Source organism: Neomonachus schauinslandi, chromosome 8 (genome assembly GCF_002201575.2).
Source record: "Neomonachus schauinslandi chromosome 8, ASM220157v2, whole genome shotgun sequence".
NCBI classification, from domain to species: Eukaryota; Metazoa; Chordata; class Mammalia; order Carnivora; family Phocidae; genus Neomonachus; species Neomonachus schauinslandi.
The window spans coordinates 29053004-29071883 of NC_058410.1; the positions used below are offsets into that span (position 1 = coordinate 29053004).

Here is an 18880-nt window from a genome sequence, read left to right on the forward strand (position 1 = left end):
AGTTTGAGAATTGCAGACATGAAGAAGGTGAACTGGAGTGGGGGAAGAAAGGTTCATTCCACAGATTGATAGACTTTAAAGGCGGCCAAGTTAAGGGTGGGAGAAGAAGGACAGGCAAGGGTATTTCATATGTGGGCAAAGTTGTAAATACATGGGAATGGACCTGTTGTATTCATCAGGCACTCAAAAATTTGGCTGATTGGAAACCAGTTTGTGTAAGAGATAAAGTGGTATGATTGATTGGGCCCACATTGTGGAGTATCTTTAATGGTAGCCTAATAATTGTGTGGGTTGTGAGAACTAACGGAGAGTCTGGGTGGGAGGGGCGTGTGATAATAGTCAGATTTTAGAACACGTTAATACTGGCAGTGGCATGTTGGAGATCTTGAGGTGGGATACATCAGGATGAGAGAAACGGACGAGATAGTAGCTGTAGTTATTAGTAGTGAGATGAAAAGGATCTAACCTTGGGATAATGATAGTAAAAATGAAAAATAAGAGATGAATGCAAGAGAAAGATAGGATGAACAAGCACAATTTAATGACTGACAAGATAGTAAAGAAAGGGAAAGAGTCCAAGGTGTTGAGGACCTTTATTATTAAACGTTCATTGAGTGCCTGTTCTGAGTACAGTGTCAAACCCTGGGCATACAGAGAAGGTGGTGGTGGCTTCAGTGATTTCAGCTTAGGTGGTGAGGCAGAGTTTTCTTGCATGCGCCTCCTGCTCTAGGAGCAGTGGCAAGTGCTTGTAAAAAGCTCCTGACTTTTCCTTCAGTTTTTCTCCTCTTTTTCTTTCCCTCTTCCTTTTCTCAATCATCAGGGTGGAAAATGAAGGGAAAAGATGGGTAGCATGGTGTCCCATACCTTGTTGATATTATATAATAAATAATAATAATAAATGTCTGTCGAGTATTTCACCATCCCAGTAGCTGCTTATAATGTTTCCTGCTAATAATGCTGCTGAATCTTGATGCTACTAGTAAAACACCTGGTCCCTGTCCAGAAAGCAGGCTCTTAAACTAAGAGTCTTTGACTAGGCCCAGTAAGCTGGGCTTGACCCTCTGAATAATCCTGATTACTTATATGTAGAAATAATAGTTATTTACACAGTGCTGTGGCAAATATATGAAAAGACATTTGCAAGGAAGTACCACATTCATTGCATACAGTAAAGGACCAATATGTTTAATTGAACTTTTGAAATAATAAACCCAGGAACTAAGGCTCACTGAAGTTTGGAAGAGATAGAATTAGGATAAATAAAAGTAGTATTTTCTACAGTAGATACTATACATAGAAAGTTTTGGTCTCATCTGGTAACAGGAAATAAAAACATAAAAATTATGATGAAATTTTAATAAAATTAGTGAATGAGAAACCAACAGGAGGTGATTACTTTGAAAATACCTTTCAGAAAGCAACCACAGATGATGGTTATTTTAAGAGATAAAAAGAGAGAGAAAATGAACATTCATACATCCCAGGCTTAAGCTAGGCCCTATAAGGCATTTATGGTCTCAGAACAAGTTTATGGCTCAGCAAAAATCACTTATTAGGCGCTGTCATGTAATAAGGATGTGATATGACATTTTTTTGTGTGTGGCAATACACACACACACACATATATATACAGACACGTACACACATACATGTCTGTGTGTGCACACGCACACACACGCAATAGTGACAGGTTTAGAGTACCAGATAATGAAATTTTCTATTCATATTTTAGGTGAATTAAGTACTAGTTAGACGTGGACTATAAATTGACTTTATTTTATGGAGACCTGATTCTCTCTTTAGGAAATAAAATAATTTACTAAGCTTTCCATCATTCTGTTTACTTTCCTCTTTCTTTGCATCACAGTAAAGGGACTTAAAAAAAAAATAATAAAGCTCTACCACTGCAGTAATTGAATTAACAACTAGCCTTCATATTTTAATGTTTCTTAATTTATTTTTGTTAAATGTATGTTTTTTAGGCTTGCCGTATCCCAAACAAACACCTCTTCTCACTAAATGCAGGAGAAAGAGGATGTTTTTGTCTTGCTTTCTCTCATAATGGAAGAATATTAGCAACAGCCTGTGCTAGCCGGGATGGGTATCCAATTATCTGTGAGTAATAATTCTGTCTGTTTAATGTGATTGAAGTCTTTGTGGAAGACATTGTTTGGTTTTTAAAATTCATTGAAATATTAATTTGAGTAACCCCCAGTTTTTTAATAATAATTTTACAGTTTTCTGTAAAATATATGTTCAGAAGTAGAATGAGAATAATCAAATGAAGGATGGTAAGTTTATTTTTAAAACATGTAAGAGGATTTTTGTATTTTCTATTTTAAATATAGAAATTTAGAAACATGAAGGGATTAGTAAATCTCATGAGGCATTCTAGCCCATTGTGGTCAGTTGATAGCAGTGGTAATTTAAATTATGAAAGCCCTCAAATTCCATATGCACTAGAACAGTGACAGCTAGCTCAGGAGCACCTAGCGAACCACTTCTCCTTATGGCAGCAAGGCAGCAGGGAGGCCCAAACCCACTTTCAAATTGCGTTTAAAAAAATAAGAAAGCCATGTTAAAAAGAAAAATTTCTGTAGCTTTAAGTGAGCATTATCTGCTCTTCTAGACTGAGAGGCATTAAATACTTGCCCTTATTTCTTGTGTCAGCTTCCTCAGCAGGAAGTAGCCTGCTCCTCGTGGGCATCTGCCCTAAGCGGTATTTTTTTTTTTTTTTTAAGATTTTATTTATTTATTTGACAGAGAGACAGCGAGAGAGGGAACACAAGCAGGGGGAGGGGGAGAGGGAGAAGCAGGCTTCCTGCCGAGCAGGGAGCCCGATGCGGGACTCGATCCCAGGACGCTAGGATCGTGACCGGAGCTGAAGGCAGACGCTTAACGACTGAGCCACCCACGCGCCCCAGCCCTAGGTGGTATTAAACTTCCCTCAGCCTCACACAGGTTATTTCAGGTGATTTACTCTTTTAAGCAAGGACTCATAATTGGCTTGATTAGCATTTATTAAATAAATATTCCTCCTCATGAAATAATGTTAGCTTTAAAAAACACTAAATTTGTAGTTTGATTACAGCCATGCTATTTTAAAAATTCACCGAAACCTATGCATGGAGGAAAAAAGATTCTTAGGAGACATACTGCATAGTATTAATAGTGATTTCTTTCTTTTGGGTAGTGAAAGAATTATTTTCATTCTGATTTATATTTTTAGCATTTCAGTGATAAATATGTATTACTTTATGCTTAAAGAAATCTTGTTCAAAATGCTATATAAATTTAGACATACTTAATACTTAAGTCTCAAAACACAGAGGAAGAATTTTTGTCTTTGGTTTCTGACTGTTGGGCTATGATGTGTCTGCTTGGAATTCGTTTAGCTTGTTGGATGTGTAGATTGCTGTTTTTCACAAAATCAGGAAATTTTCAGTCTTTGTTTCTTCAAATTGTTCTCCTTTCTGTTTTTTCTCTTCTGAGACTCTAATCATCTCTTTGTACACTTGGTGGTGTCCCACAGGTCCCTGCAGCTTTATTCAGTTTTCTTCATTCTTTTTCTTTCTGTTCCTCAGGCAGCATAATCTCAAATGACCTGTCTTCAAGTTGAGTCTTCTGCCAGTTCAGATCTGTTAGTGAGCCCCCCTGGTGAATTGTTTATTTCCATTATTGTACTTTTCAACTCTAGAATTTTGACGTTCTTTTTTTTTAAATAATTTCTGTCTCTTTATTGATACTATTTTTTGGCGAGAAATTATTCTCACACCTTAATTCTTTAGACATGGTTTCCTTTATATCTTTGAACATATTTATAAGAGTGGATTTAAAGTCTTTGTCTAGAACAGCATCTTGGCTCCCTTCTGGGCATTCTGTGGACTGCCTGGTTTCCTGTGTACGGCTCTACTTGACTGTTTTGGTTTTTTCATATCTCCATATTAACGTGTGTGGCAGGTCTGGAAATCGGATTCCTCTCCTTCCCCCTCCTTTGTACCTAACCACTCAGGATTTGCTGTTGCTGTAGTCTCTGCTCAGTTAGCTTGGTGGTCAGCTGTGGTAGAGATTTTTAAATGCCTTGAGTGAGTAGATCGCCCAGCCTTTACCAAGCGGATCTGTGTGTGTTGGGATGCGCTCTTAACACCTCACAGCAGGCAATCTGCAACTCTGCCTTAGCCTGCACTTTCAGGTCAGTGAGAGAGAGAGAGGGCCTCTGGTCTTTTGTTCACATACCTGTGTCCTGCTAGGTTTCCAGGAATTTGTTGGATCTTTTCAAAGTCCCCTCTGGACATCTCATTCCCAGTTTTTTCCTTTTATGTTTTTTGCTCAGCCTCTCCTTAGCCTCAGTTGGTATCACTGCCTCATATGGTTGTGCCACTGATTATTTCAGCATGCACCCTGGGGTTAGGGCTCTTCACACAGAGCATGCTCTGAGCCAAGTCAAGTAAACCAAGCCCTGAGAATGGAGCCTTTTAGGGAACTGCCAGGCTATCTTAATAGTGATAAGTATTGGGGATGGGGCTTTGGGGGAGCTCTTTACGTCTTCTGGCCCATCCCATGGCTGCTAGGCAGCCGGCTTTAAGTTGTGAGGCTGTTGGTTTCTAAAGCTACTGGGGAGCTTGGGAGAGGGAAATGGGAACATGGCAAGTTAAAATACCACAAAGCTCATGTTCTTACCAAGATTAAGCTCTTTTTCTGGAGTAAATGCTCCTCAGATTGTTGCAAGCCTTTGTTTAATTTGTAGAGTTCTGAAAAATTAATTTGGATAATTTTTGCAGTGTTCTCATTGCTTTTATCAGGGAGCAGATATTTTTTTTTTAAATAGGAAGGACTTTTATTTTTTATTTTTATTTTTTTCCTTTTTTTTGCCTGGAATTTTATTTCTTTTTTTTTTTAATTATGTTAATCACCATACATTACATCATTAGTTTTTGATGTAGTGTTCCATGATTCATTGTTTGCATATAACACCCAGTGCTCCATGCAGAACGTGCCCTCTTTAATACCCATCACCAGGCTAACCCATCCCTCTACCCCCCTCCCCTCTAGAACCCTCATATTGTTTCTCATAGTCCATTGTCTCTCATGGTTCGTCTCCCCCTCTGATTTCCCCCCTTCATTCTTCCCCTCCTGCTATCTTCTTCTTTTTTTTTTTAACATATAATGTATTATTTGTTTCAGAGGTACAGATCTGTGGGAGCAAATATTCTGAAGTCCTTTGCTATTCCAGAAGTACTTGTGTACTGCTTAGTATTTTAAAGGGCATTCGGTTTTACCACTAGGTGGAAGTAGAGACTTGCAGACTTTGTTGTTCTGAATTAAGTCACTATCTTCGAAGATTTCATTGTGATCCTAACTTATAGCAATACTGCAGTGCCTTGTTTATCACATTGGGTCTCTGTTAATTCTCGTATTATATCATTTTAACATTAGAATTTTTTTCTAACAAGGGGTGCCTGAGTGGCTCAGCTGGTTATGCATCTTCATGATCAGGTCATGATCCCAGAGTCCTGACTGCATTGGGCTCCCTGCTCAGCAGGGAGTCTGCTTCTCCCTCTCCCTTTGCCCTTTCCCTCAGCTGGCGCTCACTCTCACTCTCTCAAGTAAATAAATAAATCAAATCTTTTTTTTAAAAAAGAATTCTAACAATAGCACAGTTTAAATTTCTTCTTACTTTAAATGGTTAAAATTTTGGTTGGAATTTAATTGATTTTCGGGTAAAGTAATATCTTATTCATGAAAGCCCAAATTATAGAATCTTTGAAGTGAATGGTAATTTAAATGCTATTTATTGGGGCGCCTGGGTGGCTCAGATGGTTAAGCGTCTGCCTTCGGCTCAGGTCGTGATCCCAGAATCCTGGGATCGAGCCCCGCGTTGGGCTCCCTGCTCAGCGGGAAGTCTGCTTCTCCATCTCCCTCTGCCTGCCGCTCCCCCTGCTTGTGCTCTCTCTCACTCTCTCTCTCCCTGTCAAATAAATAAATAAAATCTTGAAAAAAAATAAAATAAATGTTATTTATTATTTGATTAATAAATTGTCAAAGATTATTGGGAAAATTGCCTTGAAGAGATGAGAGTAATTGTAGCATATTAAAAAATTTTATATGTGTAAATTCTTGTGTCTGAAGGAAATGAAAAACTATTTTTAGGTAGACTTTGAGATTTTTTATGCTGAAAATACCTTTGGTGATAATATTCTTAGAGACTGTGTGCAAATTATTTTAAGCTATATATTTGTATATTACTGGATTAAGGACTCTGGCTGGAAACCTACTAATTTTTTAATATTTTATCTTTAGTATACGAAATTCCTTCTGGGCGTTTCATGAGAGAATTGTGTGGCCACCTCAATATCATTTATGATCTTTGCTGGTCAAACGATGATCACTATATCCTTACTGCATCATCTGATGGCACTGCCAGGTTAGTACACTCGAGAAGTACTTACTGTGTATGTTGTTTGCCATCAAGGAAAGCAAAGAGAATATAGAGTGATAGAACTCTTCTTATGCTTCAGTAATATTTTTGCTTATCAAGGGACTGTCATAGAGATGCATCATACAGACTGACTGATTAGATCAGTAGTAGTGGGAAAACTTTTTCCTAAAGATGTTTTTATTAAATATATTTTATTTATGTAATACGTAAAGGTTCTAGTTCTCAGTGTCCTTAAATGATCATTATGTACACTGATTAATACTGTACACTGTTTGACATAAGGTGAGCAGTTGATATTTTTTCCTAGAATATAAGCTTTTAATGGTAGGGCTTCTGTCTTCCCTGTTAGCTGTGGGCAGGGGCCAGGCCTCAGTGATGCACAGTGCATCGTAGACAGCAAGGAAGAGAAACCTTGCCTAAGATGAAATGGTATAAGGGGAAGAATAACTGTTAATTTATATGGAAAAATTTTTGAGTGTTCTCAGACCCCAAAAATAACCTCTCTCGGAGTTTTCTGATACCTTGGGAACATCTTGCTCTAAGGGATGCACAGAATCAATTGAGATAAAGCACAGATGTTGGGAGACAGAGTTCAGAGCTGTGGCAGCTTGATGTGGAGCAGCTGAATGTAGTGCACCCCCCTTCGCTGCTGGGGCTGCGCGCTCCCTCTGTGAGGGCTCACGGCAGAACAAGTGCTGAACCCGATTTTTGCTTTTCTCCTTTTCTCATTAAAGCAAAAATCCTCTTCAAATTTCTTCTGGTTAGTGAAAACAGGTGCTGACATAGGTCTTAGGTAAAAGCAAAGTGGTGTAATGCAGACTTTGAAAAGCAGGGGATACCGACCTGTTAAGTGAATATGTACCTTATGTTTTAAGAGTTTTATAGATTGTCAATATTGCGTTTTTCAGAATGTCAGTTATAAAATAATTGAACCCTTTCCAACTTAATAAGTATCATAATAAAATTTTTTAAAGCTACTTTGTAAAATTTCCTTGACACTGTTTTAGCTGCTTGTTCTACCTTGTGTGTATTCTAAATGTATTACTAGGCAGTTTTTCAAGATGCTTTATATTATATATGTCATTTAATTTGATTCCAACAAATATAGGTGGATACACATAAATCTTTTTTGATCTCTGTACACCAGGAAGCTGATATTTAGAGCAGTTTGGGATGCCCTCTTACTTACTTCTGCTTCCTGCTTTTTTAAGACACCTCTAGTGTCTGAGTCCTTTCTATTAATATTATCAGCTTCCTTTTTAATATAAAATGTCTAATTAAGATGTTATCATTACTGTTTAGTATTTAAATGCAAAAGATGGTAATTGGTGAGACTTGATTTCCTTCCCTGTGTAGCTGGGCACCTGCTGTTAGTCTCTCTTAATAGCATCCTTCAGAACCTCTGGTCTGGGGGCACCTGGGTGGCTCAGTCGGTTAAGCGTCTGCCTTCGGCTCAGGTCATGATCCCGGGGTCCTGGGATCGAGCCCTGCATCGGGCTCCCTGCTCGGCGGGAAGCTTGCTTCTCCCTCTCCCACTCCCCCTGCTTTTGTTCTCTCTCTCTGTCAAATAAATAAATAAAATCTTTAAAAAAAAAAAAGAACCTCTGGTCTGTTTGTTCTCTAAACAAAGCCATTCTGTCCGATGCCCAGTTGTACTAGAGAAAAATTCATAACCTTGCAAAGGCCTGACTGTGGATTTGTAAGTCTTAAAATCACCTGAGCTCTCATCTCAGCTGAGCAAGCCTTTTCCTTATCTTTATTATGCAGCTGTCTTTTCTTACTCCTCTGGTAGCACATCCAAGCCTTACGGCACTTCGAGTTCTCTACACGGAGTCACATCTTCCTGCTTTCATTAGCTGACTGCCTTCAACTTACAGTGAAATTATGCCAGACATGAACTTCCTGTATCTGCCTCTGGTTTCCCACCCAATATCTATAAATGTACCCATCTTTATCTCTGTCTGCTGCTCTTAACAAAGATGTATGGGTAAAGACACCTTTCCGGCCACTCTCTGACTTGTGCTTTTAATCTCAGTCCTTCAGTCTACAATTCTGTTTCCTACCTCTCTTGTCTCTTCAATATCTTCCTTTCTATTGATTTTGTCCTCTCATCTTAAAAATATGCTCAGTTCTCCATATCTTATTTTCCTCAGTTCTTCCTGCTCTCCAGACTACCACATTATTTTTCTTTCTACAACATCAAGAACATTCTGCACATGTTGTCTTCAGCTCAGCCCAGTGAATCTGGCTCTTACTCCCACCCTTCTAGATCAGCCTTCTTTACGAGGTCAGCAGTTTCTTGCTGATTTTCAGATCCAGTGGCCAGTTTGGGTCCTTACCCTGTTTGCTTTCACTGCAGTAATTAATTATTGACCAGTTTTAAAATATTTCCAACTAATGGTTTCATTAACAGTCTCTTCTCTTTGCTTTTTATGACTCTGGCCAGTTCTTTTTCCCTGTCTCTCATCCCTCTTCCTCTGTCTATTCTCTATAGATGTTCATTCCCAGAATCCTCCTGCTTGAGCATCTTCCCTGGTTTGCTGTGCTCCTCCTGGTCTTTCTCATCTTCGCCAGCTTTGACTCTCACTTCTATAGGCTGACTCCCACTTTTTTTCTGAGTTTCACTTCCTGTTATTCTGTCTGGACTGCCAGTGGCACCTCAGATCCAAAACCAGGCTTGCTGATATCACCAAACTGCTTTCCTCTTTTAGTCCTCTTGTGGACTTTTTAATGGCATCCACCCTGTCTCCTGAGCCAGGAACCCAGAGTAGCACCCATTTCTTTTTTTCTTCCCAGCGTTCCTTCCCATATCCAAGCAGTACTGTAGTCTGTCAATTCGCCCTCCTAAAAGGCTCACCATTCTATCACACCCTTTCCATCCTCACTGCTGTTACCTTCATTCAGGCCCTTGCTGTCTATCTCTTGCTTAAACTGTTGGTGCTAAACTTTCCCACTGCTCAGTCTCTTATTCTTCCATCTTACCACAACCCTCTTTCATAATGCCCTGATTTTCAAAAGTCTTTGATTCCCACAGCCCTTTTGAAAATGTTCCAGCTCCATAGCATGGCCTAACAGGCACATTTCTCATTGACCCTACATCCTTCTCCTGTGCACTACCATGTACCCTCGGCCTCACCCACACAATCTTTTGAAATGCTCTTGGCATCTTACCCTGTTTGGTATCTCCATGCCTCCTCTTCCTGTGCTTAAGTGCCCTTTTCCTAGCCTTTCTGCCCAACTCAGTCACTCAGCAAACATTTAAGTGCCGTTTGTGAGCCGCTTTGGGCTCATAGTCATCATTTAAAACCCAGCTCAGATTTAACCATTTCTTGAAGTCTCTTGGAGTTTTCCACACAGCATATAATATATTGTAGTAAAGTATACTTTTTTCTTTATGTAGCTTTGATACTGATTGAGGGCTCTTTATATCATAAAAATACTTATTGTGTAGGATTAACTGAGTGAAGAGAGAAACATTGTGGCTAGAACCAAAAAGAGTGAGGTTTTTGAAAGAGGTGTAGGGACTACTTAAAATGAATAAGCTAAAGTCAAAGGAAGAGAATTAGAATTGCTAATGCTTTGAGTGGCAGAGGCATGAGCCTCTGGCCCCGTCTTCTCCTTCTGTCTTCCTGGTTAGTGTTAGTGGCTCCTGAGTAACTGTTTCCCACTGGTTAGCTCTTTGCCATGTGGGGTTAACTGAAATCTTCTTTAGTTATCTTCAGTACAATCTGTGTTTTTCTCTAACCAACAGCTCCTCATATAATCAGACTTTTTCGGCATGTAATGGCTCCCAGTTAGGCGCATATGTCCCCATGTTGCCCCTCATCACACATACTGTTGTAACTGCATATTTTTTCTTTCCCAATTCTAATAATTTTTTTGTGTGCTCATCTAGTCTTTACAAATTTGTGTATTTCCCTGTTCTTTGTAATCAGCCTGTTTTTTTCCCCCAAACTCATTAATACATTTATTTTGTTCTTGGACTCGACCGTTGCTTGCTTGACTAAAACCCATCATTGATACCAGTTAGGTCTTTACATAAAAGTCTTCATTTTTATTTTATTTTATTTTGTTTTATTTTTTAAAGATTTTATTTATTTATTTGACAGAGAGAGCGAGAGAGCACAAGCAGGGGGAACAGTAGAGGGAGAGGGAGAAGCAGGCTCCCTGCAGAGCAGGGCACCCGATGCGGGGCTCGATCCCAGGACCCTGGGATCATGACCTGAGCTGAAGGCAGACGCTTAACCATCTGAGCCACCCAGGCGCCCCAGTCTTCATTTTTATTTTAAAATACTGTGTCTATTTTAATTGAGCTGCTTTTAAGATATGATTGTTTCATTTCTGCCTGTTATATAGTTTATATAGTATTTCAAATAATACTGCTAAGATTTTTAAGCAAGCAAATGAAGTTTTTATCTTTTAAACAATCTTCTTTTAACGATCTTAATCACAAATTAGTGATTTTGTTCTTTCAGTAAGTACTGTATTTCATGTAGCATATATTCATTGAAAGTATTACCATGGTAAAAATGTTTATGCACGGACACACGTGCTTTATTTTCACTTGAAAACATGTTCTTTCACTTCCTCCATTATTAGTTTGGATTCTTAGTAATTGAAGGTCATATCCTGTATTTGAAGCAGCTGCTGAGAAAACTCACAGAATGTTATTCTTGAATGGCAACTGTATTTTTTTCTTTCATCCATAATTTTGAAAAGGACTTAATTTGCTTTAGTTCTTAGGTCATAATTAAAAGAATGAACTATAAAACCCCCTATTAAAAATTAATATATTTTGGGGCGCCTGGGTGGCTCAGTCGTTAGGCATCTGCCTTCAGCTCAGGTCATGATCCCAGGATCCTGGGATCGAGCCCCACATCGGGCTCCTTGTTCGGCCGGAGGCCTGCTTCTCCCTCTCCCACTCCCCCTGCTTGTGTTCCCTCTTGCGCTGTCTCTCTCTCTGTCAAATAAATAAATAAAAGATCTTAAAAAAAAAAAAATTAATATATTTTTCTAATTCTAATAATTTAATCTGTTTAAAATCCAGTGTTCCATATTCATTTAGCACCTTTCTGTTGCTAGATTTTGCCTATTTTTACACTGACTAGAAATGCAGAGTATCTAACATAACAGTTTTACCCCTTAGGGTTTATTCTTGTCAAGACTGCAGCAATGACAGTAATACTGCTTTTTAAAAATTGTTATTTAGAGGAAGAGATAGTAAAAGTGTTGAACATAAATTGAGTGTTTAATGTAAGACAGTCTGTTTTCTATCAAAATACAGTTATTTTAATCCTATTTTACTCAGGTATCATACAGTAATTTCAATATGGCTTTTAAGACTTTGGGTTCACGGTCATTTATCTAGGCTTGGAAATTACAAATACAAAGTTAAGGGCGCCTGGGTGGCTCAGATGGTTAAGCGTCTGCCTTCGGCTCGGGTCATGATCTCAGGGTCCTGGGATCGAGTCCCGCATCGGGCTCCCTGCTCCTTGGGAGCCTGCTTCTCCCTCTGCCTCTCTCTCTCTGTCTCTAATGAATAAATAAATAAAATCTTAAAAAAAAAAAAAAATCCTTCATTCAAAAAAAAAAAAATACAAAGTTAATAGATATCTTGTTCTCTAAACCTCTACTAGTGAGCACTTTGCAAAAGCAGTATACACAACTTGAATGGGGAATAATTAAAGCTCTCCCCATGTTGTATTTTTTGTGGGTAATGTACTAAATGCAGTATGTTACCAACTATTCCATGTGTGTTTAATCAATGTCAAAAATAGGTTTTTTAAAAAACATATCCAAATATAATTTTTCATTTTACAATATAGATTAAAATTAGTAGACAAATTAACCATTATGCTTGATAATAACTAAGAAATAGCTTTGTCAAAATGTAAAGAACCCCAGCCATCAAATACTTGATCACATTATTTTTGATTGTTATAAGATGTAGTTTACCATTGGTTATTGTCGTTGCTTACTTAAATTCCATTGGCTGTATTGGTTTTTAGAGAAAGTTTTAGAAACTTCTCCCTTTCAGAAGCAATATATAACTTTTTATCCTTTCCCAGGATATGGAAAAATGAAATAAATAATACCAATACTTTCAGAGTTTTACCTCATCCTTCTTTTGTTTACACGGCTAAATTCCATCCTGCTGTAAAAGAACTGGTGGTTACAGGCTGCTATGATTCTGTGATACGGATATGGAAGATTGATATGAGAGAGGATCCTGCCATATTGATCCGACAGTTTGACACGCACAGGAGTTTTATCAACTCTCTCTGTTTTGATATTGAAGGTATGTCAGAATATATTCCAAAAGAAGGCTAGATGCATGAGGAATTTTTAAAAATAATTTTTGTTCACTAAGATAATTTTTTTAAGCTTGAAAAGGATTTTGTGTATTGATGATTGTACATTTTTGGATTTATGTGTATTTTGCAGATCATATGGTAGACCTGGACACAGATTTAGCAGTGAGGGAGTTTTGTTTGTAATTTTAAAGTCATTAAATTCTGGGGGTGCCTAAGCGGCTCAGTCGGTTAAAGCGTCCGACTCTTGATTTCGGCTCAGGTCGTGATCTCAAGGTCATGAGATTGAGCCCCATGTTGGGCTCTGTGCTCAGCATGGAGTCTGCTTGTCCATCTCTCTCTGCTCCTCCCGCTGCACGTGTTCTCTCTCTCAGATTAATAAAATCTTGTTAAAAAATCATTTAAGTCATTAAATTCTTAAATGTTTAGATTCAACTAATCTTTGCTGTAACAACCAGTCATACCAAATTTCATAAATATATTTCATTGGGTTGGTGATTACCCCCTCAGTAAGCTTCTTTTTTTTTTCCCAGTAGGTTTCTTTTAAGTGGCTTTTCAGTTAAAGGGTTAAAATGAGGAAGAAGAGGGAAATACCAAAAGAATATTAGGTAGATAGCAGGGGAAACCTGTATTTACACCATATACTGTGTACATTGTGCACTCAGCACCTCTGCATTTAGCTAACAGTTAATAGGTATGTATTATATAGTTGTCTGAATGTATCTTAAGAAACATTCTATTGTTGGCAGTACTTAGGATGTTTCCAGCTTTCTCCTACCATCAACATGATTTCTGTGAATAGTATAGATACACACATACACATGCATACATATATGTATATACAAAACTTCGTTGCACTGTTTTATAATTATTTTCTTAATATAAATTCCCAAACCTGAGGTTGCTGAGTCAAACATTTCTGGAGTCCTTGCTATGTGCTGTAATGTTTTAAGTACTTTACATGTATAAACTAATTTTTTCCCCACAAACCTTTATGAGAATGGTATATAGTCACATTTACATTATTTCAGACACTGATATGTAGACTACGGCTATAATTAATTAGTATAGGAACCAGATCAAAATGACAATACTGCTAATATATTCAGTTTAACTACAAAGATGTTAAGAAATTGGAACACATTTAGGAAAAGTCAGCCAAGGATAGAAAGGTGTCTACAAACTTTATCATAGTAGAAGTAGCTCAGATTATAAAAGACATGAATTTCTTCAAATACTTGACTAAGATATCCATATGTGAAACAAAAAGAAATCAGACTGTGTTGCTCCAGTAGGTAGAGATGGGACCAAAGCTACCAAAGACAGGAATTCTTTGTTCAGAATTGGAAAGAACGTTCTAGTATATAGAGCAGTTCATCAGTTGAATAGCTGCTTTGTAAAATATTAAGTTCACAGTTACTGAACAACCATCTGTTCATGATGGTGTGGAAGATATATCTGAGTGAGTATAAAGTTGAATTTGATGGTCTCTGAGGTCCCATTCAACTATAAGATGGTTTGACTCTAAGAATATATGTTAAACTGGAATACCTGTCATTTATCATTTTATTCATTCCCTGATTGTTTATTGAGTTTCTACTGGTCTCAGGCATTTTGCTAACAGTATATATTAGAATATAGGTGTTTTTCCAGGAATATAAAACAGATGATATAGGTTAATAAAGGTGAGCATTATAGATATGTATTGGATAATTGAGATGATTTGTTTGGCTGTAGAATTTGGACCATATACAAATGCAATGAGATGCTCATTTCTTTGTGTATTCAATTTCCTGTAAGTGACAAAAGGGAAATACGTCATCCAAAGTAATTCACAAGGGTGAAGAATTCATTTAAAGATACTTGCGATTTGACTACAAGTTGTATTTGGGTTTTTATTTACTTCTTTTTTCTCTTTTTACTAAACTACTGTTTAATAGCCCTCTGATTCTTTGTCATACTGGGATGTGTTTTCCCAGTTTCATTTTGTTTCTGCCTGTGTGTAGTATTCTTAAGTGAGTGATTTTATTTTTTTTAAATAGGTCATCACATGTATTCAGGAGATTGCACTGGGGTGATTGTTGTTTGGAATACCTATGTCAAAGTTAATGATGTGCAACATTCAGTGCGCCACTGGAGTATAAATAAGGTATAAAATCATATTTCCTACTTGGGGTTTAATTTAAAAAATTAGAAAAAATTGAACCACATGACTTTAGATATAAGGCATCAGGACATTCTTTCTCTCTTCTGAAAAAAATTAAGTTTTTCTCAGTCCCTACAAAGTCAGTTATCATTGACTAATTATCTAGTCTTCCTGATGGCTAATTGATGATATAGCAACTTAGTGAAAATTTTCATTTTGGCCAAACTTGATCTTTGAACCCTAATTTGTGATATGGCATTCAGTGATCCATTACCGGAATTATGCTAAAATTAGGCACATGTTATATTACCATCTATAAGTAATAACTTCTGCTTTCTGCTATTCATTTTCTTTTTTGACCCCATAACGTCACTCTAAAAACAGTGTGTTCAATGTTTTGTTAACAGTGTTGTCTTTTACAATTATGTAATCAAAAGTATGTAATTATGAGCAGGGTCTGTCATTTACTCACAATAATTGTTTTCATTTGAATTTTGCCAAGTAGGCAGAAACGAATGATCTTTCATTTTGGGAGTAGAGTGTTTTTAGGGTGGCTGGTATATTAAGCAATTTTACTGGTGCATATTCAGTATTTTTACTTAAAAATACAAAATGAATTATTAAACCTGAGTTTGTTTTATATAAGTTGATATAGTTTGTCTTGTATACTATACTTTTGTTCTTTAATTTTTTGTTCTTCTATTATAACAGTTGTCCTCATTTGAAAAAAAGACACTCTAAGTGAAAAAGAATTTTTATGAACTTTAGTTAAATCTGTTGAATCTATCAGATCTATTTTAAAAACTGTTTATTCTATTTTCAGTCATTTTCATCTAGTCTATAATGATTGATGGCTTGGGATTCATGTGGTAGCCTAATTTCACACACTTTGAAAAGAACTTTCTAATTACTTATATACCTAAGGGATTGACAAAAGTCCAAAGGCACATTTTCCAGTAATTTGAGTGTACAGTGCAGAGTCTACTATTTATGTTAAAAATCATGTGTTTCTTTACCTTAATATAGTAACTAAAAGGCAAATTTATCTTCCAAATCTGCAGCCTAGAGGTGACTCGAGACAGTCCAAAATAAAAAGTTAGAAAATGAGCTGGAATATCTTTTGGTAGCTAATGCCCTAGGACAAACTGTAGACCCTGATTTCTTACCTGGTTCTCTTCAGGCAGCAGTGTGAGGAATGCTAAATTATACTCATCTGTCCCTTAAGATGACGTGTCCATGTGCTGTGTGTGGCACACACTCCTTGGCATGGGGAATGGGCTTCAAAACTAGGGCTTTTTTTTGTTTGAGTATGAATATGGTAAGAAAAAATAGAGAGGAAATCACTAACAGATCCCACAAATGCTAAATCTCCTGGCACTCTTGTCAAATTCATGCCTAACACTTAACTTGTTAAACAGTTTTGTGTTTTTTGATTTTGCACATTTGCATCTGTGTGAGTGCTGCTCAGACCCCCAACAGTGCAGTGCGTCCCCACCCCCAAATTGTTATAGTGCAGTCACTGTACCCCCCATCTGTGCTGTCAGTGTTTGACTTTTTTCGGTAACTTTTACAAAGCAGCTAACAGTAGGCCTTCCTGTCAGCGGTAGCCTGGGCTTAGCTGCTGAGACTCGGATTGTAGCAGTTTGGACTGCACCTCTGCTGGTGCCAAACCGCCTCCGAAGAGGAGACCTCAGAGAAGGAGACAAAACATACTAGCGGGTCCTCGAAGGAAGAGAAGGCTAATTCAGAATTCTGCCTGAAAGTTAAAGCAGGCTTTCTTCGGACCCTCTGGACTTCAGTCTAAGCAGTTTTGCATTTGCAGGTTTTTTTCTTTTTTCTAGTAATCCACACAAGAAGGACCTTTGGTAGTTTTTCCTTTGTGAGGCTCATCCAGGCAGATTTTCTTCAGTATGTAGGTCTTTCTTGACATCATTTATCAGGCTGCCTTAAATAACTATCAAAAAAAAAATCCTGGAGGCTCAGTGCCCTTAAGATTCAATTCCACCTGTAACCTACCGCTGTGGCCGAGGAAGCCATTGCTGCTGGAGGTGTAATGGTCATTAATACTGCTTTACACGAGGTGCTGAAGACTGCCCGCATCCACCATGGCCTAGCACGTGGAATTCGCAAAGCTGTCAAAGCCTTAGACAAGTGCCAAGCCCGTCTTTGCATGCTTGCATCCAGCTCTGATGAGCCTATGTATGTCAAGTTGGTGGAGACCCTTGTGCTGAACACCAAATCAACCTAATTAAGGTTGATGACAGGAAACTAGGGGAATGGGTAGGCCTCTGTAAAACTGACAGAGTGGGGAGAACCCCATCAAGTCGTTGGTTGCAGTTGTGTGGTGGTTAAAGACTATGGCAAAGTCTCAGGCCAAGGATGTCATCGAGGAATACTTCCAATGCAAGAAATGAACAAAACACTTGATTCTTGTTCCTCAAAAAAAAAAAAATCCCTAAAATTGCAATCTAAATTAAATGATCTCAGAATAAGATGCCAGTAACTTATCTTTTTCAGGACAAAGTGGAAGTAAGTGCATAAAGAAATAATCTCAGACTGAAATAGAACTTGAAAGTTAATTCTATACTAACTTTTGAAGTCGTAAAAATTAGAAGTTTTTCATGTATGATGGTAAGCAAAAAAATACAAAGTTAGAAGTTGTGTTTTAGGAAGTGCTTATTTGGGAATACACTACAAAAATGCTAACTAAATGTGGCATTACATAACAGTCAAAAAATACATACTATCAGCTTTATTTTCAGCCTATAACTGAAGTTACTGGGAATCCTTTCGCTAACCATTTTAAAGGATCCTTTAAATTGCAATCGAAAATGACTTAATTTTGTGCTCTAAAAGGGGCTTCATATTAGACAAACTGTATAGTGATAATATTTTATAATCTTTTTAAATCATTTTAGGAAATTAAAGAGAGTGAGTTTAAGGGGATTCCCATAAGTTATTTGGAGGTTCATCCCAATGGAAAACGATTGTTAATCCATACCAAAGACAGTACTTTGAGAATTATGGATCTCCGAATGTAAGTATATTTCAGTATTGACAGGTTTAGCACTCACAGAATAAGAAATGAATTAATTCATACTTATAAAATGCAGCTGTGGTTCTCATGTAGCTAGTTTTTCCCCTCAGAGGACATCTTACAGTGTCTAGAGGCATTTTTGAATGTTAGTATTTAGTGGATAGAGACCAGAGATCCTACTAAGCATCCTACAGTTTATGAGACAGCCCCCACAACAAAGAATTTTCTGGCTCAAAATGTAAATAGTTCTGAAGCTGAAATGTAGTCAGTTGCTTTTTGTTGTCACACTTAAAAAAAAAAAAAAGAGCAAACCTCTGCCTTAGAATATCTTTTATTTCTATGACATTGGTATAGCATAGTACTATGATATAATACTGTAACAGAATGAGACAGCTTTTGATTAATTTATCCTTGTTTTTCCTATTTTGTTTTATTTCTAAATAAGGAAAGGAAATTTCCTTAATGTAAAAAACAGACGCAGAGTTCTGGAAAAATCAGCATAGTATTCTGATGTACTTTTGGTGTTAAGCATACCAATACAACAAATGAGAACTCTAGTTTTATTAGATATCATTATTGTGTTTAGAAAGGAAAATGTGATCTATACTAGTTTATTTTGCAATTATCTTGTAGGGCTAACTGTTAAGGCCTTCATTGTTTGTGGAGCTTTTCAGGATACGGGCATCAGTACTATGGGAAAATGATTAGCAGAGTAGTTCATCAGAAGTTTATAATCTAGTTACAGTGCCTCCAGAATAACACAAAACATTTAATTAGGCTAAAATGTGAGATCTTCTAGGACTGGAATCTGCTTATTCTTCTTTTATACGTAGTACTCATGTCATGCTTGAGAGATAGCAAGTACTTGATATGTATTATTTTAGTGACTGTAAGTACTTCAAAGGATTATATCTTTCATGGCAGCAGGTAATTGTAAGGATGGCTGT

General features: G+C 37.3%; 1 protein-coding gene across 1 annotated transcript in view; it reads left to right on the top strand.

Annotated features, from left to right (window-relative positions):
* The window catches only part of AHI1 (Abelson helper integration site 1), a 222548-nt gene that overhangs the window by 42046 nt on the left and 161622 nt on the right, over window positions 1–18880 (top strand). The window contains exons 9-13 of the mRNA XM_021693688.1: window positions 1983–2115; window positions 6301–6424; window positions 12508–12737; window positions 14793–14899; window positions 17815–17933. Coding sequence (XP_021549363.1) covers window positions 1983–2115; window positions 6301–6424; window positions 12508–12737; window positions 14793–14899; window positions 17815–17933 — 713 coding nt within the window. The remainder of the gene's footprint in view (window positions 1–1982; window positions 2116–6300; window positions 6425–12507; window positions 12738–14792; window positions 14900–17814; window positions 17934–18880) is intronic.